This window comes from Urocitellus parryii, chromosome 1 (genome assembly GCF_045843805.1).
Source record: "Urocitellus parryii isolate mUroPar1 chromosome 1, mUroPar1.hap1, whole genome shotgun sequence".
NCBI lineage: Eukaryota > Metazoa > Chordata > Mammalia > Rodentia > Sciuridae > Urocitellus > Urocitellus parryii.
The window spans coordinates 131,656,170-131,676,911 of record NC_135531.1 but is presented as its reverse complement, the minus strand read 5'-3'; the positions used below and the strand labels follow the sequence as shown (position 1 = coordinate 131,676,911).

The following is a 20,742-nucleotide window of genomic DNA, read 5'->3' as shown; positions in this document are numbered from 1 at the left end:
TGCACTGAGCAGAAACACAGTCTCCCCATCACGTGGGGAAAGATCTCAAAGGCTTTAGGAACAAAGGCAGGAGTTGCTGCTGCAAGGTCTCAGGGATGTTCCTGAGCTGACCACCTGATGGAGTTATGAGACCCAGCTGATAAAGCCTAAAGCCTTTGACCATCTGTTCCCCAGACCAGAGACTGCTGCCCCACCCATCCCACCCACACTGCTGCTGGCCCTTTCTGGTCTGATCCAGGAGGGACTGCTTGCCCTGACCTGGCCCATCAGGAAAAGCCACTTGGTCTTCTCTTCCCATTTCCAGCAGTATACATGGGCCCTCCATATCTCTGTGTTCTGCATCTGTGGATTCAAACAACTGTGGATTGAAAATATTTGGAAAAAAAATTGTGTCTCTACTGACCAAACATGTGCAGGCTTTGTTCTTGTCATCATTTCCTAAATGCTTTGGTATAACGCAGCATTTACATTGCATTTACATAGTATTTATATTGTATTAAGCATTGTAAGTAATGTAGAGATGGAGGGATGTGCATGGGTTATATGCAAATAGAAGAGACTAGAGCATTCAGGAAGTTGGGTATACAGTTTGGGGGGGGGGGTCCTGGAACCATTCTGGCTAGATGGGGTGGAAGTGTCAGCATGAGGCAGGGTCCACACAGCCCCTGAACTCCCTTCCTGGGCCAGGTACAAGGACAAAAAGGCAGTGACTGGGCGCCACAGTCCACATGCTCTGGTGCTCAAAGAAGTGACCGAAGCAAGTGCAGGCATCTACACACTTGCCCTGTGGAACTCAGCAGCCGGCCTGAGGTGCAACATCAGCCTGGAGCTGGTGGTGAATGGTACAGGCAGGGAGGATGGGAGAGGGGACAGGTGGTTGGGTAGGTGTGGTGATGGGGTCACCTGATTGGCTGATGCCTGTTCCCCTAGTACCCCCACACATCCATGAGAAGGAAGCCTCCTCCCCCAGCATCTACTCCCGCCACAGTCGCCAGGCCCTCACCTGCACAGCCTATGGGGTGCCCCCACCTCTCAGCATCCAGTGGCACTGGCGGCCCTGGACACCCTGCAAGACATTTGCCCAGCGCAGCCTGTAAGTATGCCCCAACCCCATTCTCCTCTATTTAACCTCCATTTCCCCAACCTCAACCATGGTGAACTCAGTTTTCAGCCCCTCTTGCCACCCAGACCTTACTTGTACCCCTCCGAGATCCCTATTCTGAACTCAAACCCTATCTTTGCTTTTGTTGCCTATGCTTTTGAGGTATTATTCATAAAAACGCTTTCCCAGACCAACGTCATGAAACAGCTTCTCTATTTTTTCTTCTAGTAACATTATAGCTTTAAGTTTTATAATTTTAATCAATTTCAAACTGATTTTTATAACTGGTGAGAGACAAGAGTCTAGTTTCATTCTTCTGCATGTGGATAGACAGTTTTCTCATCACTGAAGAGACTTTTGTTTTCCCAGTGTGTGTTTTTGGCACCTTTATTGTAAATCATCTCTAAGTGCATGTATTTATTTCTGGGCTCTCTAGTCTGTTCCATTGGTCCAAGTCCCTGTTTTTATGCCAGTACCATGCTACTTTGGTACTGTACCTTTATAGTATATTTTGAAATTGAGTAATGTGATGCCTCCAGCTTTGTTCTTTTCATTCAAGATTGCTTTCACTATCCAGGGTCTTTTGTGGTTCTATCTGAATTTAAGATTGTTTTTCTATTTCTGTGGATAATGTCATTGGCATTTTGATAAAAGCAATTGCATTGAATCTGTAGATCACATCGGACAGTATGAGCATTTTAACAATATTGAATCACTGATTCAGTCCTATGCCAGCAGGCCAGGTTGGACTATGGGGATGGGGCTAGCCCCCACCCAGTTCTCTCAAGAGCAAGCCCCTGGGTGCATAATTGCATCATTTAGGAAGGACAAAAGGAAGTGCATCTGGGTACCAATGATGGCCCCTCCCACGAAGTGGGCAGACTTGGAATATTGCTATAAAACTCTGTTCTGGGCCTCAGAACACACTAAGCATGTTTATGTGCCTTTGCTCATCTATGCAGCTCACAATCACCCCCATATAGATAAAGCAACAGCAGGTTTAAAGAAGAAGGGCAACTTTCTCAACAAAGAAAACAGCCTACCCAACTGCTGAGCAATGCCCCCTTAAACTAAGCTGGATATCAATAAGACAGATGGGCCAGGGAGAATATTTATGGCAGAGACAACTTAGACAATGCAGAGGACAGGAGAGGAGGATGCTGAGGTGAGCAGAGGTCTTTAAGGCACTAGGGTGGGACAGTAAAGGACATTAAGCATGGAAGTGATAGATCAGATTTGCCATTTAGCCAGAGATCCTGTGTCACAAGCTAGGGAGGGATGGATGCCAGGAACCTAGACAGGAGATAAGGGAAGCCCCACCAGCAACCAAAAGGCTATGGCTCCAGCACGGTCAATGGGGGAGGCTCAGTAGAAGTGGTGTGAATCTGAAACAGCCTGAAGTATCCAAGGATCATGAGGGATTCTTCAGGATCACATAGCCTACATCTCACACTGGTACCTCAAATTTACTTCCCTCTGATGATCCACCATTATACTTCATACCAACTGAAAGAGCCAGGGGCCCAAATATGCTGGGGATGCACATCTAACCCCGGAGGAGTAAAGGAAAGATTAGTGGAGTGGTCCTCCTGAGGCAGAGTGATGACATGCTGCCCGGAGGCAAGCGAGGTAAGCAGATCCCAGGTAAACTCTGAAGGAAGCAACACAGCAAAAGTGGGATATAGTGCACAGGATGGAGTGCAAGGCCCTGAGCAACACTGCAGAAACAAACTCACCGGCCCTATTACTCACTTGGCCTGAGAACTGGCCCTACCCACTAAGGTGTAAGATGACTCTGAAGATGACAAAGACCCCTATCCCCCAGTGTGAGCTCTCCCTGGCTGTGTCTCTGATGTGCCTCCTGGTTTGTAACAGCCGTCGTCGGCAGCAGCGGGATCGCATGCCTCAGTGCCGCGACTGGAGGGAGGTGACCACACAGGACCCTGTGAACCCCATCGAGAGCCTGGACACCTGGACCGAGTTTGTGGAGGGGAAGAATAAGGTACAGTCCAGCCACCAAGGGGCCAGAAGAGAAGGGAAAAGAAGGGTGGTTAGGAGGGCTCTCTTCTGCCTTCTCTGTTTCCACCTGTCCAGAAGAGCTTGGGGAAAGCAGCTGAGAACCAGGTGACCCTTCCTCAATTTCTGGGCCTCAGCTTCCCTTCCTACATGCACATAGGAGTCAGGCTTCCTGCTTCTTCCCAGACAACGAAGCAGATATCCAAGATCTCCTGGCCAGGCCACAGTCCCCTGTGCTCACAAACACCAAGGCTTGGAGAAGATGAGGCTGGAGGCTGACCAGGTCTCCACCGAAGTCTGCTGAGCTGCTGGACCAGCCTGGGGGCAATGCTAAGAAGAGGCCAGGAGGGGGAGGGGGAATGAACAAAGGCACCCACTTCCTACAGTCACTTCCTGTTTTCCTACACACCTCCAGAGCCTCTTCCTGTTCCAGGGCTGGCCAGGAAGTGCCCGGCTTGGGGTGGGGGTGGGGGTCTTTGGATGGTAGGCAGGGCCTATGGCCCTGTCTCCTCCCCTACTTCTCAAGTTTCTTACTCCCTGAAGCCAGGATTTTTTCTGAAAGCCTGGGACACCTGCTACCTACCTCCCAAGACTCTCCTGGACACTAGAAAAAGGTGCCCTGGAATCAATGTGGCACATCACAAAGATCTCACACAATGACCACTATTGACCTTAGGCCAAGCTTGACCCCAGTTCAGGAGTAACTGATGCCTTGATGTGACCACAGTCTGAATTTTAAATCTATCTTGTACTGACCAATTGTCACGTTGACTTCTGACCCTTCAACATGGCCATAGACTAAGCCCAGTCACAGATTGAAGTCTCTCTGTTCCTGCCAAAAACTGCCCTCTGACCTCAGCCACAGGAAAGAGGAACTGTCCAAATACTGTCCCTTGACTCTTCTAGGGACCCTCCTAACTCTGCTGTGTGAAGGCCGTTCCTTCTCTTCCCTGCCTCACCATTCCTGGTCCTGTCTCTAAACTTTGTTCACTGACAGCCTAAAGCTTCAGTTTCCCCATTCCTGGTGGGCATAGTGGCCTCCTTGCAGAAGGGGAGAGTCCGGGTTGAGGAATTCAGGCTAGAAATGGATCTTTGTACCTGTGCTCTACCTAGACTGTGAGCAAGCTGGTGATACAGGATGCCAATGTGTCTGCCATGTACAAGTGTGTGGTCTTCAACAAGGTGGGCCAGGACGAGCGACTCATCTACTTCTATGTGACCAGTGAGTGACCAGACTGCCTTTCAGAGAGGGCCTCTTCCCCTGGTCAGCCCTGGGTGCAAGGTCAAGAGCCGGGTTTGACTCATTGTATTATGGTGATTATGAGGCACCCAGGAGAGATATATAATGCCCATCCGGCCTTGGGGCTGGATGAGAGGGATATATTTAGAGATTATCAGCATATGGACTAAGTGTTGGTGCACTGGGGTAGTAGTACTGTCTTCCCTCAGCCCTGAGCCATCTCCCTCAAGGGTGTCCTCTGGCTCTCTGCAGCTACACTTGCCTCCTGCCACCCTTCCAAAACCCTGGAGCCCTGTGGTTCATGTGCACATTTTGCTCTGGAAAGGTCTACAGCTTACTCAGATTTTCAAATGTATTGATGACCTCAGGAGAACTAAGAAGCCTAGGAGTGCGTAGTCACTGGACCCAGGGGTGTCAATGAGGGCACCCCCAGAGAAATGGAACCAGGGAGAACACTTGGGGGCAGGGAGGAGCCCATAAAAGCCTGACAAGAAATGATTAGAATCGAGAGATGGAAACCCAGAGTGTGGTACGGGCAAAAGTTAATGAAGAAATTGTTTCAAGAAGAGGAGGAGTAGTGGGGTATGGTCAGCTGCAAGAAAGAATGAAGAATGGGCCCCACTGAGTCTAGGAGACTCAAGGAATCTGGCCTCCTAGGAGAGGTGAGAGCAGCAACCTGGTTGGGGCTTGATCAAGACAAAGAGAGGTAGGAAGTCAGGAGGAGACCCAGTGGGGTAGGGCTGACATCAGAGAGCTGGGTCCATTGGTCAATGAAGGGGAGAAAGAAGAAGGAAGTGAGCTCTAGAGTGGTATGATCACCTGGATACATATGTGCACACCCTTCATTGAGAACTAAGTGAATTCGAAGGCCAACTGGGAAAGGGGAGAGGGCAGACAGGTGAGCGAATATCTGGGCAGAGTCACAGAGGTTCCTCCCCACTTCCCAGCCATCCCCGATGGCTTCAGTATAGAATCAGAACCCACTGAGGAGCCTTTAGAGGGCCAGTCCGTGCGCCTCAGCTGCCGAGCCGACAACTACACTTACGAGCATCTACGTTGGTACCGCCTCAACCTGTCCACGCTGCACGATGCGCAAGGGAACCCGCTACTGCTCGATTGCAAGAACGTGCACCTATTCGCCACGCCGCTGGAGGCCAATCTGGAGGAAGCGAAACCAGGGGAGCGCCACGCCACTCTCAGCCTGAGCATCCCCCGAGTGGCGCCCGAGCATGAGGGCGACTACGTGTGCGAGGTGCAGGATCGTCGCAGCCACGACAAACACTGCCACAAGAAGTACCTCTCAGTGCAGGGTGAGGAGGGCCAGGCCGGTGATCAAGGGCGGAGCCACGCTTCTCATCTAGCCTCCGAGGCTTCTGCCTTTGCACCCAGCCCAGAAGCGCTTGGGTAGTCTATTTGCAAGTCTGGGTCGGCAGGAGCATTCCACTACCCAGCTCAGCCCCGCCTCTCACTTGTACGCACAATCCCCGACCCTTCCTTCAGTATTGTGCAACCCATCTCACCCTTGCACGCCCACCTCCCACCCTCTGCTCCCAGTCCTGCCCGGAGTGCTGGGTCTTACTTTCTGCGCCTCCTCTTAGCTCCCTCTCCACCCCCACCCCCAGCCTTAGAAGCTCCTAGGCTCACGCAGAACTTGACAGACCTCCTGGTGAACGTGAGTGATTCCCTGGAAATGAGGTGCCCGGTGGCTGGAGCGCATATACCCAGCATTGTGTGGTACAAAGATGAAAGGGTGCTGGAGAAAGAGTCTGGTAAGGAGGGTGGCCTGTGGCGATCGTGGGGGTCGGGAGGTCTTCAAATCCAACGCCCCTAGGCCCGCCTGAGCTGGAATCTCCATGCCACCCGGCAGGAATCGACCTGGCGGACTCGAACCAGAAACTGAGCATCCAGCGCGTGCGCGAAGAAGACGCTGGCCGCTACTTGTGCAGCGTGTGCAACGCCAAGGGCTGCGTCAACTCTTCCGCCAGCGTGGCGGTGGAAGGTCCGAGCTCTGCTTTGCTCCCGTGGACCCATTTTCTTCCCTAACTGTAGCCTTCTTTTGTCCCATCTCATGCAAGTCATGCCTATCAGAAGGGGTAAGGTATAGCCTTTCCTCCCTCCCTCTTTTCCCATTCAGGCTCGGAGGACAAAGGCAGCATGGAGATCGTGATCCTCGTTGGCACCGGGGTCATTGCTGTCTTTTTCTGGATCCTCCTCCTCCTCATCTTCTGTAACATGCGAAGGGTGAGGTAGCTTCCCCTGCTGAGCCTCTCCCCAACTCCTAATGGGGTCTTTCTTTCGGCCAGCCCTTCTTTAAGAATAAGAACAAGTTCCCCAGCCTGGTTTGACAGGTAGTCTCCTGGGAAACTTGCCCTTCCTTCTATGCTGGGCTCCAATAAGAGAAAAGGTTATCTGTTGGTCAGACCTTTACTCATTGAACCCCCAAACAAGTGCCATCTGTAGCAGGCAAAGTTTTGCCCAAGCCACAGTGGTCGCGACCAAATCAATAAGCTGTTCCCACCCCTACCCTCAGCCGGGACATGCAGACATCAAGACTGGCTACCTGTCCATCATCATGGACCCAGGGGAAGTGCCTCTGGAGGAACAATGTGAATACCTGTCCTATGACGCCAGCCAGTGGGAGTTTCCCCGGGAGCGTCTGCACCTTGGTGAGGCCAACATCCAGCCTGCCCCAGCCACCATGCCCTGCCTGACAGAGGCAGCCTCAGCTGCTCCAGGGTGGGCCCCACTGGTGTGCCAGAAATCCCTCCCTTCTCAGAACTCCTGCCAGGAAGGCCTGCCTGGTCCCCACCTGACCTGACCTGTTCCATCTGGGCCTTCATCCCCCAGAACCCTTAGCCAGCACCCCCAGTTCCCAGGCCCCTAGGTCATTTCCTTGCTCTGAGCAAAATGGATGTATCACACCTGCCTGGAGAGGATACTGAGGGCTTCCTGTCTGCCTCTCCTCTCCCTTTCTCTCTCCAGCTCCCTCTCCACACACTCTTCCTGTTTGGCAGAAGAGGTACCCTATGTTCCTCCTGCTTCTGCCCCTTACTTCCTGGCCTTGGGACAGGTCACCCTGCTACCCACCCTTCTCCTCCCTCAGCCCCAGGTTCCTCACCTGGAACCTGCTCCTTGCCTCCACAGGGAGAGTCCTTGGTCATGGAGCCTTTGGGAAGGTGGTGGAAGCCTCAGCTTTTGGCATTAACAAAGGCAGCAGCTGTGACACCGTGGCTGTGAAAATGCTGAAAGGTGTGGTGTCGACTGGGTCGAAGGGGCTTCCCAGCTGGGTGAGGAGCACCAGCAGCTCTTGGAGGGACTGTGGTGTAGGAAGGGAAATTGATGTTCAAAGATAGAATATCACCCAAGAATTTACAGGGAGGCAGTGGGAATCAGAGCAAGGCTTCCGCCTGAACCTCCTGCCTCAATGGGACCAGAAAGATGTACTGGGTACCCTGCGCCCCCACCCCATTGTTCCCTAGTACTGACTGTGTCTTAGTCAAGTCAGTGGCAAGGGAGGAGGGGCGGGCAGGTCTCGCACCATGCTAAATCCCATGTATCCCCTCCAGAGGGCGCCACAGCTAGCGAACATCGCGCCCTGATGTCGGAGCTCAAGATTCTAATCCACATCGGTAACCACCTCAACGTGGTCAACCTCCTGGGGGCGTGTACCAAACCCAACGGTACCGAACAGGGGTGCCCTGGGGGAAGGACTGGGCAATTGCGGGGTGGGCTCACTCGCGCTAAGGATGGGAGGAGCACGCTGGGATTGGGTTGGCAAGATTGGAGTGGGGTGGGGTGGGGCGCAGGAGGGATATCAGGCAGTGGTGGTGTCGGGCCGGAGCGTTGCTGTACATCTGTCCCTCCAGCTTGCCGTCAGTCACCAGTGCCTGGCTCTGCCCCACCTTTCCCCAGGGCCCCTCATGGTGATCGTAGAGTTCTGCAAGTACGGAAACCTCTCCAACTTCTTGCGCGCCAAGCGAGAAGCCTTCAACCCCTACGCGGTAAGTAGGCACCCCAGCCAGCAGTCAGAGTTCTAACAGAGAGCCAAGGGCTGAGGGTGGAACTGGAATGCGCCTCCCTAATGGGAGGCGAGCCCCCTCAGACCAGCTTTATGCATCTGTAGGAGAAGTCTCCCGAGCAGCGAAGGCGCTTCCACGCGATGGTTGAAGGCGCCAAGGCTGACCGGAGAAGGTCGGGGAGCAGCGATAGGGCCCTGCTCACACGGCTCCTGATGGGCAAGGGAGGGGCAGGGCGGGCTCATCCTGTTCAAGAAGGTAAGAGCCTGGCATCCCCTGGCCCAGAGTCTGATTGGCACCTCGTGATCAGGCAGCCCAGAATAACATCCTGGGGCCCTAGTGGAGAGGCTTCCATTAAAAAGCATGTAATGGACTCTGACTTAGGAAGGACAGACTCCCCAGCGATAGTTTCCACAGAGCTTTTTGACATTTGAGTTGAGCATCACAGTATGAATAGCAGTTTGCATGAAGACAAGGTGGAGAAGCAGTGGAGGGTGGAGTAGCAAGTGCAGAGGCCCAGTGGTACAACAGTATTTACTGCTCTGGCAGTGATCCTAGAGAGTGGAGGTAAAGGTCAGAGGAGAGGGCTGAGAGCTAGTACCCAGGGCCTCAGGGACCTGGCCAGGAGGGATGTAGTCAGGGTGGGTGAATAAATGTTCCCTTTGGGCTGGTTGGAAGATGAAAGTTATGGAGGAGTTGCTCCTGAGCCCACCTCCGTCCTTTGTGCAGTGGAAGACCTGTGGCTGAGCCCACTGACCATGGAAGACCTTGTCTGCTACAGCTTCCAAGTGGCTCGGGGAATGGAGTTCCTGGCCTCCCGCAAGGTGAATCTCCCAAATCCCTATCAGGCCCTGTGAGAGGAGAAGGGTGCAAAACCAACAGGATGCATATGTGTACTCAGTCCAAACTTCATCCCAAAGTGGCCCCAGGATTAGCTACTGTCTCTCCCATTTTACAGAAGAAAAAACTGAGAGCAAAATAAGGAATTCACTTTCCAAGTCCCCTGGCTAGTCAGTGACAGAACTGGATGTGAAATTAGTCTGGCTGACTCTCTGACTTTCTCTGCTATCCCCACAATTCCATGAGTCCTGGAGATGCACAGAAATCTTTCCCCAAAGGAGCAGGAATCAAAAAGGACACCCCTGGAGCACTCTGGAGCTCCAGGCATGGCCATCACCCAGGCCATCTGAGCTGAGTAAATCCCCACCTCCTTTCAATCTAGTGCATCCACAGAGACCTGGCTGCACGAAACATCTTGCTGTCAGAAAGTGACATAGTGAAGATCTGTGACTTTGGCCTTGCCCGGGACATCTACAAAGACCCTGACTATGTCCGCAAAGGCAGCGTGAGTGCAAAAGGAGAAAAGTTGGGGGCCTGGGAGATGGGGAGGAAGAGACTACAAACCTCCTGTTTGAGCAGGAGGGGTCGTGCTGGCTTAGGGTGACATGGACTCCTTAGTCTACCAGGCCACCTGCCCAGATGCTGGGGGACTCACTGCTTCCAATGCCTCCACTGAGCCTACAGAGGACCCTAGTGACCCTGTCCACTAAGGCAGCCTGGGGTGGGAAAGTAAAGACATGAAGTGACAAGCAGGGACTTTAGTGCTCCAGTCAGAACTTGTGTTTTACCCAGTGTCTTGGTCCATTTGGTGGACACCAACTCCCTGTGTGGGCAGAGGAAGCCAGGTGATGTCTGTCTGGAGACGGGCAGGCCTGGTGCAGGGGCCATCCCAGAAAAGTTCATCTATGCTCAGGGGGCAGCATGTGTCCTACTGGTGAAGTTCAGAGGGTGCCTGAATGAGCATCCACGGCTGATTGGGGGTTTGCTCAAGGGAGAGGTGGGAAGAAGGCTGGAGGAAGGAAATGAGAATGATGAGTCCAGAATGTGTTGTGACAGCTACCCTGTCTAGCATGGTCCCCCACAGAAGGCTTTTGTCCTTCATTCCAACTCACAGGTGGGTGACAGCAGGTGAAGGAAGTAGTTTACAGAAGGCACTCTCTGTAAGCTGTGAAGAGAGGGGATGGGAATGCTGGGCTGGAAGCAGAGACCCTCAGGTAGAAGTAATGAGAGGAAAAGAAACAAATGATGGGGAAGAGACATCAGGAACCCCGGGAGGAAGGGTTAGGAACTGACCTCTGGGAGGAGGATGTCTCAGTGTCTGACTTCAGTCCTCTCTTCCTTGCCACCCCGTGGAACACACTTCCCTGCATGTCCCCTAGGCCCGGCTGCCCCTGAAGTGGATGGCCCCTGAGAGCATCTTCGACAAGGTGTACACCACACAGAGTGATGTCTGGTCCTTCGGGGTGCTGCTGTGGGAGATCTTCTCCCTGGGTGAGTTCAGGGTGAGGTGTCCAACTTGGGGAGGAGAGAGGGGACCAGCTCCAGATTGTACAATCAGCATTTCTGGTGCCAGGGGCGGAGCATGGAGGTGTGCACCTGGAGCAAGCTGTCTGATCATTCTGGGGCAGGTGGTTTGTCGTGTGCCATGAAAGCCTCCTGCCTCTACCCATCCTGGCCCAGCTCCCAGAGAACTTTGCCTCCATCCTGGCATCGCCTGGGTCCTGTTGCAGGATAAAGCCTTGGTTCACATGACAGCCTCCACCTCTCATGGCTCCCTGAGAGAGCTGGTGCTCATTCAATGAACAGACCTACTTATACAAGTCCCACATAGGAACATGATGAAGTCCCCTTCTAGGGCAGAGGGAGGCAACAAACAAGAAAGTATCACCAATGGCAATGATGATAAATGCTGTCACTTAAAATAAAAGAACAGGAAGAATCTAGCAGCTTGGGTACTGTTGTGTGAACAAGAGGCACTCGGGAGGGTCCAGGGTACATGAAGGGGAGTAGAGGGTAGTCATGTAGTTCAGTGGCAGAGGGTAGGTTTAGCTTGCACTGGCCCTGAGTTCAAACCCCACCTCTGCAAAGTATCAATAATAATAATAATAATAATAATAATAATAAATTAAAAGTGGGTAGCATGGGTAGGCCTACAAAGACAATAATCAAGGACAGCCCAGCCCATTGTGCTTGGTTCTAATGTGTTGGAGATCCCAGGATGTGGGCACAGTGGGGCATTGGGAAATGCAGCAAGAGGGAGAAGTAGCTTTGTCAAAACTGGTTCTGTGGAATTCCACCACCCATAAAGGTCCTGGTAACTGTGAATTCACTAATTCGTGTTGAATGTGTAGACATTCATGGCCCCCTAACAAATGAGTGGCCTCATCCTCCTTTAACTAGATAAAAAGCTAGAGTGGGGGAGGACAGGGCAACAACTAGTCTAGGCCCCAGGTTGGGCACAACAGAGTGAACCCCATCTTCACCTTGCTACAGGGAGGAAGAGAAAGGGTGGCTGGAATAGGACAGGGGCAATTGGGAGGCTGGGCTGAGCAGTGGGCAGCCTGCTCCCCACTCACCTCAGTCCTTTACTGCTCTCAGGGGCCTCCCCATACCCTGGGGTGCAGATCAACGAGGAGTTCTGCCAGCGACTGAAAGATGGCACCCGGATGAGGGCTCCAGAGCTGGCCTCTCCTGCCATGTGAGTCTCTGGCTGGATGTGCAGGTGCTGGGGACAGGGGGGATGGGCATAGGAAGTACAGCAGGCTGGCAGCAGCAGGAAATAGGCAGGCCAGGATGGGCCTGGGGCCTGTATAAACAGGCCCTCACTCCACCACTGACCAGTCAACAACTCCCTCCTGCTCTGTGCCATTTCCAAGGAGACTAGAGCCAATAAAGCTGGACTGGCCCTGGCCCTGGCAGGCAAAAAGGTAGTCAAGTAACCATAACTATGATGGACAGGAGAGGTTTGGGTGCTCTGAGAACAGCCAGTGGGAATCAGAAGGAGACAGGGTGATCATGGAAAGCTTCCCCGGGTGGGGATACTGAAGTGACACTTGAAGAAGGAGTGAAAAAGCAGCTGGAGAATGGTGAGGAGGGGTACCCCAGACAAGGGGAACAGTGCCTAGAGTAGGGAGACAGAGGGGGTGCAAGAGACAAGTTTAGTCTGGTTTTTGTTCCTATAACAACAACAAAAAAAAAATAGTGGGTATTTTATCTGGAAAAGAGATGTATTTAGCTCATGATTTGGGGAGTTCAAGAGCAGGGCACCAGCATCTGTTTGGCACCAGCGTCTGTTTGGCATCTTCTGGCTGTATCATGTTATGGTGCAAGGATGTGAGAGAGAGATGGCCTGGCAAGAGACCAGGCAGGGGTTAGGCTCCTTTTATAACAACCTCCTTTCTTCCAAATGAGTTACTCTTGTGAGACCCAACCCACTCCATACAACCAACTTTAATCCATTCTTGAGGGTGGATGTCCTCACCCCACCAACCCCCACCACCACCCCCATGAAATCTCCTTCCACTAGGCCCCACCTCTCAAAGGTTCCACCACCTTAAAAGTTCCAGCACTAACACACTGGGGACCAAGCTTCCAGCACATGAACCTTTGGGGAATACATTCAAACCTCATCCAAACGATGTCAGGGATCCAAGGGAGAAAGGAGGGCTAGGATGGGCTAGTGGAAGGGTCAGGGCATGCTCAGATCACAGGCCAGCAACCAGCTTTTCCTTGCAGACGCCGCATCATGCTGAGCTGTTGGTCAGGAGACCCCAAAGCAAGGCCTGCTTTCTCAGAGCTGGTGGAAATCCTGGGGGACTTGCTTCAGAGTGGGGGCCGGAAGGTGAGCCCCATCTGTGCTCTGACCTACTACAATCTCTGACCCTGACTTTGGACTTGCTCTTACTGCCCCCTAAGCTCTGCTCACCTCTCAGCTACCAGACAAGGGTCATGCATGTCCAGGCCCTAGGACCCTGAGCTTACCCTTTCAGTGCCCACCACCCACATCTCTGTCTCACACCCAGTCACTCAAAGGGAAGACACGGGCATCTTCCTTTTGTGCACACAACCCCTGATGCCTGCTCCAGCTGCCATGCAGATGGTCAGAGATCCTTCTTGCCCATGAGGAGCTCCAGGCTAGTCCTTCCCAGACCTGAAGGTAGCCTCTGACTCCCCAACATAATGGTGATGCGTTCTTTCACCTCCTTGTACCCACTGAGCACCCAGGTCCTGGACTTGTGTGTCTTGCATCCCTCCCTCCCTGGTGGTACTCATGGCTAGTACCTCATGCTTTGGGACCTGGAGGAGTGACCAGGCAGCAGGCTTCTGCCTGAGACTCAGGGACTGGAAAAGGGTAGTTTGGGTCTGGTTCTGCCAACAAGAAAAGGTAAAATGCTTACACTGGTTCTGGAGGCTGCAAGAGCATTCAAGAGACTGAAGTGAGGATGCTCTGCTGAGGCCCAGCCCACCCTGCCTGCTTCCTCTGCAAAGGGAGACCTGGGAGGACTGTTGGGAGAACTGAATGAGGCTGGCCCAGCAAGGCTTCAGCAACCTTGACCCCTGCACTGCCTTGAGCACTGCTTAAGTCTGCTGGGGTTCTGGCAGGAGCTTATTTAATCCTCAGAGCACATGCTCACACACACAGCCCGTTGTGACCCCACCTGAGAGGTCAGGACCCCAGCAGTCCTGAGTGCAGGGGCAGGGCCTGAGGTACAGTCTCTGACCCTGATCAGCTTCCACATTCTTGCCAGGAGGAAGAGGAGGACTGCATAGCCCCATGCAGCTCTCAGAGTTCAGAGGACAGCAGCTTCCTGCAGGCATCCACCACAGCCCTGCATGTGGCCACTGAAGACATGGAGGACAGCCCGCCCAGCATGCACCGCCACAGCCTGGCTGCGAGGTCCTTGCTTCCCTGGGTCTGGGAATGATGCTGGGGAGGTGGGAGAAGCCGTTTGGAGACAGTATATTTTATCCTCACACCTCATCAAGGAAAAGCAACTTACAGTGACTTGAGAGATGACTTGGATGTTAGAATCATTTAAATAATAGCAGTAGGGTCATCAATGCCCTTGCGAGCTTGGTCATCAGCTGTAGGGCCCCCCTCCAAAGCCTTATGGCCTTACAGCTGTGCTTTCCTCTGAGCCTCCTCAGTCCTGTTTTCTGCCCATCAGTATTAAGACATTTCCATTGTTATAACAAAATACTGAGTACTGGATACTTTATAAAGAAAAGCGGTTTATTTAGCTCACAGCTCTGGAGGTTCAAGAGCATGGTACTGGTATCTCCTTACCCCTGGGAGTCACATGACAGAGCCCATTATGATAGAAGGAGCATATACAGAAGAGAGCATATGGTGGAACAGGAGGTTAGAGGGATTCTGGGGTCAGCACAGCTCTTTTTGTAACAACTCGTTTTCTTAGGAATTAGCCAGTCTGGAGAGAACTACATTAATACCTTCCAGGGGTAGTCCCCCCACACTAATGACCTTGTATTTGGCCCCACCTATTAAAAGTTCCACCACCTCAACACTGCCACACTAGGGACCAAGCTTCCATCACATGTACCTTTGAGGACACATTCAAGCCCTTATTCAAACAATAAAGCAATTGGCCTTCTCTAATTCTCTGCACTTCCAACCCCCTCCCTGAAAAGGCCCCCTCACCACAGTTCAAGCAGTACCCATCCCAGTGACATTTTCTTGCAGGAAGACTGTCCAGTAGGTTGGATTTGGGGCCCAGACTCTTCCCAGGGTGTGGCCACTCACTGCCAGAGACCTTGGAAGCAGAGTCAGCCACTCACTAGTGGTATTCAGGAGTGAGAACTTAGCCTAAGTTCCCAGAATTTTAGCCTTAGGAAGTTGCACCATCTACATTCCCACCAGCCTGGCTAAGAGACATGGAACTGAGAATCTTGCCAGGTCTGCTTCAGCCTAGGGCAGGGCCAGGCCATCCAGTGGCTATAGCAGCAGGACCAGCTTGATGTCCCCCACTTTCCTACTACTGTGCACCCCACTAGGGGACTTTGGAGATTTTATCCTTCTTGTGCAGGTGAGGAAATGCAGCTCAGGGAAGGGAAGGGATGTGCCCAGGATCCCTCAGATGGGGCTGCATGATGGACATCCAAGGCAGGACCAGGGACATGTCCAGACCTCAGGCCCAGGCCCCACCCATGCTCATACCCCACACTGGAGGTCCTTCATCAGGGAGAAGAAGGCAAATTGAGAGGTGAGGGGGAGATTTTAGTAGGGTAGTTGGCTTGTGACTCTCCAATACCCTCTGTTTTCTCCCCACAGGTATTATAATTGTGTGTCCTTTCCTGGGTACCTGGCCAGAGGGACTCAGACCCAGGGTGCCCCCAAGATGAAGACCTTTGAAGAATTCCCTATGACCCCAACAACGTACAAAGCCTCTGTGGTAAGGGAAGGGTGGGGGGAGAGATCTGTGTACCTCAGATCAGGGCCAGGGGTACCTCAATGGGAGGTAAGCATCAGAGATTTCTGAAGCAAGTGACAGAAGTCAATTGCTTTTTAAAATGCTATTTTATTATCAATTAATATGTATAAATTATATATATTAATGGGGTTCAGTGTGATATTTTGGTACATACATACAACATGCACTAATAAAATCCAGCCTCCTTTATCCACCCTTCCCCACCTTCTCAACATCTATTAATCACTATTCTACTTTCTACTTTGTTTTTTTTTTTAGCTTCCACCTATGAAAGAGACTATATTGTTTTTGTCTTTCAATGTCTGGGTAGTTTCACTTGACATAATATCTTCCACTTCCATTGATTCTGCTGCATTGACAATATTTCATCCTTTTTTAGAAATGGAATAATACTCTATTCATCACATTTTCTTTATCCATCTGGTACCTAGCATGATTACATATCCCACCTATTGTCAATGCTGCCAAAATAGCATGGAGGTACAGGTATCTCCTTGGCAAAGTCACTTGAAATGTCAAGGCCAGGGAGCACCTCAGGTACTTTTGGGTCTCATACAAAGCCACCACCTTCAATTGCTTTCCCCTGTGTTCTTGTCACTCCCACACAAGGCTCCCCTCCCTGGCAGCCCCAGGCCCTCTTCTTCCCCGGGGCGGGGGGGGGGACAGCTGCCCCTCAGATAGTTCTTCTTGCATCAGCTTAAGTCACAGACTCCCTCCCTCCTTGACTGGCAATTAGTGCCACCAGGCAAGTAGAGGACAGTGGCACTACAAGAGGAAGATGAGATATGAGGAATAGAAAAAACTTCTAGTGTCCACTTATATAGTGACACCTGTGTCCTCCGATGTGAGTCAAGCATAGTTGAGCTTAAACAGCTCTGTGAAGGTGGACAAGTATATCCACTTGTAGAAAAGGAGACTGAACCCTCAGACCTAAGCTCTGGTGATGCACAGACAGGAGTCATGCCAGGACTTTCAGTGCCAGCCCTCACCCAAATGGGACCAGTGAGTTCTGAGCCTGGCCAATGAGCACAGGCCCAAGGAGGTTGGACAGCCAGATCAACAGAGGGAGCCCTCCACCAGTCCACACAGACTCAGGCTCATATCTCTAGGGCCAAACAAAGACCTAGAGAAGACTGCAGTCCTCTCCAGTGGAATTCAAAGTGAAAACCATACCAAGCCACACTGAGAGGGAACAAAGGCCCACTAAACCCAGGATGTGTGTCTCCAGCAGGACCTGAGTTCCAGATAACTATGAGTTGCCAGAAAATTATTTCACATACTCTCCCCATTTCTCCTATTGCTCCTGTTCTACCCGTACTTTGAGGACATGCTTGGCTACCTTATAGGCTCTCCAGCATGGTGTCCCCATGGCTCCCCCCAGACCTGTTTCTCCCTCTATGGTGGGGACATGTGACTCACCTGCATGCTTCGGAGGTGATAGAATGGACACCCCCAGCCTGGCTCAGTTCCCACAGGGACAGGTGTTAGATGAGCAGAATGAAGGTGCACACAAGTCCCTTCTTGGCTGGTGCTCACAGCCTGGCCCACAGCCTTGCTGGTTCTCTCCACACAGGATAACCAGACAGACAGTGGGATGGTGCTGGCCTCAGAGGAATTTGAGCGGATAGAGAGCAGGCATAGACAAGACAGTGGATTCAGGTAAGGGCTTGGGAGGCCTCCTCCTCTGCAAAGGTGGGCATTGCCCTCCCTAGGAGACTCTGAGCAGAGGCCTGGTGAGGGAGGTTGGGGCTTGGTGTGCACTGCCACTCTTATCTAGAACCCTCGGTGGCTCCCTGTTGCCTTTTTGTATGTTCAAGGGAAGCTGCTCTAATACTGCAGGACTTTTGTCCCCCATCACCAAAGGAGTCCCCCTTCTGGCTGTACGTGGGTGCTGGTCCAAATACCTCCTTTTCATTTGATGGATGACCAGATGTCAAATTTTGTGAAACCATGTGTGATCCACTGTGCCCAGTGCATGGGCATGCGCATGCACACACACACACACACACACACACACACACACACACACCAGCCAAGGGGAGACTACTTTCATCTCCAAACTCCAAATAGCCCATGGTCATTTATCCAGACCACTCCCTTGACCTTAGTGTCTTTGTCAAGAGCCCCTTTTTGGGTCACCTGTCATAACTTTGCAGAACAAATCCTTGGCTTCTGCCTATGCTGTTTGGAATCAATATATGACGTTATCACTAAATATTTTACTCTAAACCTCACCTATTTATTTATATAACAAGAAGACAGTTGATCTTATTTTCACATTTGTTGCAGGTATGTTAATGATTTACAACTTGTCAGTTACAGGTTGAGGATCCACTATCCAAAATACTTGGGACCAGAAGTTTTTGAATTTCAGATTTCAAAATGTTTTGGATTTTAGAATATTTTGCATAGACTTTACCAGTTGAGCATTCAAAAATCAAAAATTTGAAAATGCTTCAAAATTTCAGTTTTCAGAGAAATTTGTATTTTGTAAGCATAAGAGGGACTTTGCAAGTATACTTTAATTTTTCATACAGTTAGTCAGGAAATCAGATATTTTGCCACTTGTTTATTATTAAAATCCTAAACTAGTAACTTGGTTTTAGAAAATTAATGATAGTAATATTTCCTGGAGTAGATTTTGGCTTATGTTTCCTTACTAAACAGCATTTTATCACTTAAAACATAATTAAATAAAAGGGTAGGCTGGGGATGTAGATCAATGGTAGAGTGCTTGCCTAGCATTCATGGGGCCTTGGGTTTGATCCCCACCCAAAGAAAAAAGGAGGGGAGGAGGCAGACAATAGACCAGAGTATAATTTCGATTTAAATTCAAGTCTGCACACATCTTGCTAAAAACAACACAGCTTTTCAAGGAGAAGAAGTAAGGCCACTAAGCCCATGTCTATGATGTACCCAGGAAACTGTGTGTATGTGTGTGTGTGTGTGTGTGTGTGTGTGTGTGTATGTGTGTGTGTGTGTGTCCATCCACACCCAGAACCAGTAGAGCCAATCCTAAGCCATGGCATAATAGCAGAAGACTATCCCATGAGAGAAGCATGTGGCAAAGTCCTTAGGACAAGCCAGGTGCAATGGCATGCACCTGTAATCCCAGGGATTCAGGAGGCTGAGGCAGGGAAGATCACAAGTTTTGAACCCAGCCTTAGTAACTTAGAGAGACTCTATCTCAAAATAAAACATAAAAAAGCCTAGGGTTGTAGCCAAGTGGTAGAATGCCTCTGGATCCAATCCTCAGTACAAAAAAAAAAAACATGTCCTTGGAACAGTGACCAATCCCACTGGGGAAAGAATGGAGGAGGCTGAGAATGGAGGAGGCTGGGCCTGGTAGGAGATAGCAGATCCCCTGGTGCAAGTAGGTGGCCCCAGGGCTGGTGGTCTTGGTAAGCACTGCTTCTGAAAGGGTAGTAAGCTGGAAGGGAATACTGCTTGGTGACGACAAAAAAAAGAAAGTTCCAGAAAATAATAGTCCTACAGAAGCAAGGTAGAATCCAGAATTCAGAAGAAGACACACACAACGATTTGTTCATTACAGAAACTGCGCCTCACTATGGCAGCAACAGAGGGCACCATTCTTTGCACAGGTTCCCTTGGAAACATTATGATAAGCCAAGAAAAGGTGCAACAGATCACTGGGCAGGTGTGTTCACTTGGAATAAAGAACATTCTCCAAACAGGTGCAAAGACAGAATATCTTGGAGACATCTATGGGGAGAAGAAGGAAGTGGTTTACCTGCCCAGCCCCTTCCTGTCTTCTCTTAATCCTTGGTCCACACTCACCCCTGGGGAATCAACTCTTCTTCACTCCCAGGTTCCATCATCTTTTCAGTGACCCTTCAGGATGCCAGATTCCTTCCCCTGCAGTGTAATGTTTCGTCCAAGTCTGTAGGTGAAAGATCTAGAAAAACCTGGGCTTCTGGTTGGCCAGCAAGGACTGGTTGGCCCTTGGTGGAAGTATGACACCTGACATGAAGAGCTGCCTTTGGCAAGAAAGAATTAGTCAAAGGGATTTGAGGTGATACCAAAGATGTGGGTCTGATATGGCACTTTTGAGTGAAGAAACCTAAGAAGCCCTCTATTGTAGTTCATCTTATGCTTCCATAACAATACTTGAGAATGGGTAACTTAAAATGAGCAGAAATTGATTTGGCTCCTGGTTACCAAACTTGGGAAATCCAAGAGTATGGTACCACCATCCGGCAAGGTCCTTCTTGTCGGATTATCCCATGGCAGAAAGTGAGAGAAACATTGAGAGGACCCAACTGCTTTTATAACAAACCCACTCTTGTGATAACAACATTAATCCACTTGGTGACATAACCAACTCTTAAAAGCCCTGCCTCTCTACATTTGCACTGGGGACTGAGCTTCTAACAGATAAACTTTGGAGGACACAGTCAGACCATAGCACCGTGTGTATCCTCCGCCCCTTTCACAAGATGATCTATTATTTTTGGTGTAGGAAATTCCAACATGAATAATCATGAATGAAAAATTAAGCACTATTCATTCAGAGCTATTGTAAGACTAAAACAGGAAATTAGAATTAAAATTCATAGTGGAGTTTTCTTAAAAAGATGAAAACTGTAACACAAGACTCCAAGATGAATTAAATATATAATGAAACAAGAAGCTGCACCATAAGTCAGGCATTTAAAAATTCAGAATATAAATGGAGAGAATGAAGATGTAAAATGGGAACTTATTTCACAAATAAAATGAAGATTTAAAAAATGACTAAATTTAAGAAGGAAATTGAAAGCAATTTGAGATAAATCTCATCAAAAATGAAGATCAGGGTGCCAGAGGGACAATATATATGAACAGAGTTATAGTGGAGGTTATATAGAGAATGGTCAAGAAAAGAAACTGAAGTAAAAGGATCAGAAAGAAAGATATAGAAGATGAATAGAAGACATACAATATACATAAAAATCAGAGTCCCTGAGGAAGAAAATACAGAGGAGTAAAACTAATATTTTTAACTTATAGTTTAAAGATAATGCTCTTAAATAAACAAATGAAGTCATAAATTTACGTATTAGAAGGATACCTGGAAAA

The 20,742-nt window shown here is 50.3% G+C and overlaps 1 protein-coding gene across 1 annotated transcript in view; it reads left to right on the top strand.

Moving 5' to 3' along the window:
• Window positions 1-20,742, top strand: part of Flt4 (fms related receptor tyrosine kinase 4) — a 44,526-nt gene that overhangs the window by 20,709 nt on the left and 3,075 nt on the right. Inside the window, exons 9-29 of the mRNA XM_026412313.2 lie at window positions 688-842; window positions 931-1,093; window positions 2,978-3,104; window positions 4,232-4,340; window positions 5,306-5,668; window positions 5,981-6,127; window positions 6,226-6,357; window positions 6,493-6,599; window positions 6,889-7,024; window positions 7,503-7,607; window positions 7,925-8,038; window positions 8,271-8,359; window positions 8,482-8,632; window positions 9,104-9,198; window positions 9,597-9,719; window positions 10,594-10,705; window positions 11,813-11,912; window positions 12,950-13,055; window positions 13,963-14,111; window positions 15,504-15,624; window positions 17,237-17,322. Of these exons, the coding sequence (XP_026268098.2) occupies window positions 688-842; window positions 931-1,093; window positions 2,978-3,104; window positions 4,232-4,340; window positions 5,306-5,668; window positions 5,981-6,127; window positions 6,226-6,357; window positions 6,493-6,599; window positions 6,889-7,024; window positions 7,503-7,607; window positions 7,925-8,038; window positions 8,271-8,359; window positions 8,482-8,632; window positions 9,104-9,198; window positions 9,597-9,719; window positions 10,594-10,705; window positions 11,813-11,912; window positions 12,950-13,055; window positions 13,963-14,111; window positions 15,504-15,624; window positions 17,237-17,322 (2,790 nt within the window). The remainder of the gene's footprint in view (window positions 1-687; window positions 843-930; window positions 1,094-2,977; window positions 3,105-4,231; window positions 4,341-5,305; window positions 5,669-5,980; window positions 6,128-6,225; window positions 6,358-6,492; window positions 6,600-6,888; window positions 7,025-7,502; window positions 7,608-7,924; window positions 8,039-8,270; window positions 8,360-8,481; window positions 8,633-9,103; window positions 9,199-9,596; window positions 9,720-10,593; window positions 10,706-11,812; window positions 11,913-12,949; window positions 13,056-13,962; window positions 14,112-15,503; window positions 15,625-17,236; window positions 17,323-20,742) is intronic.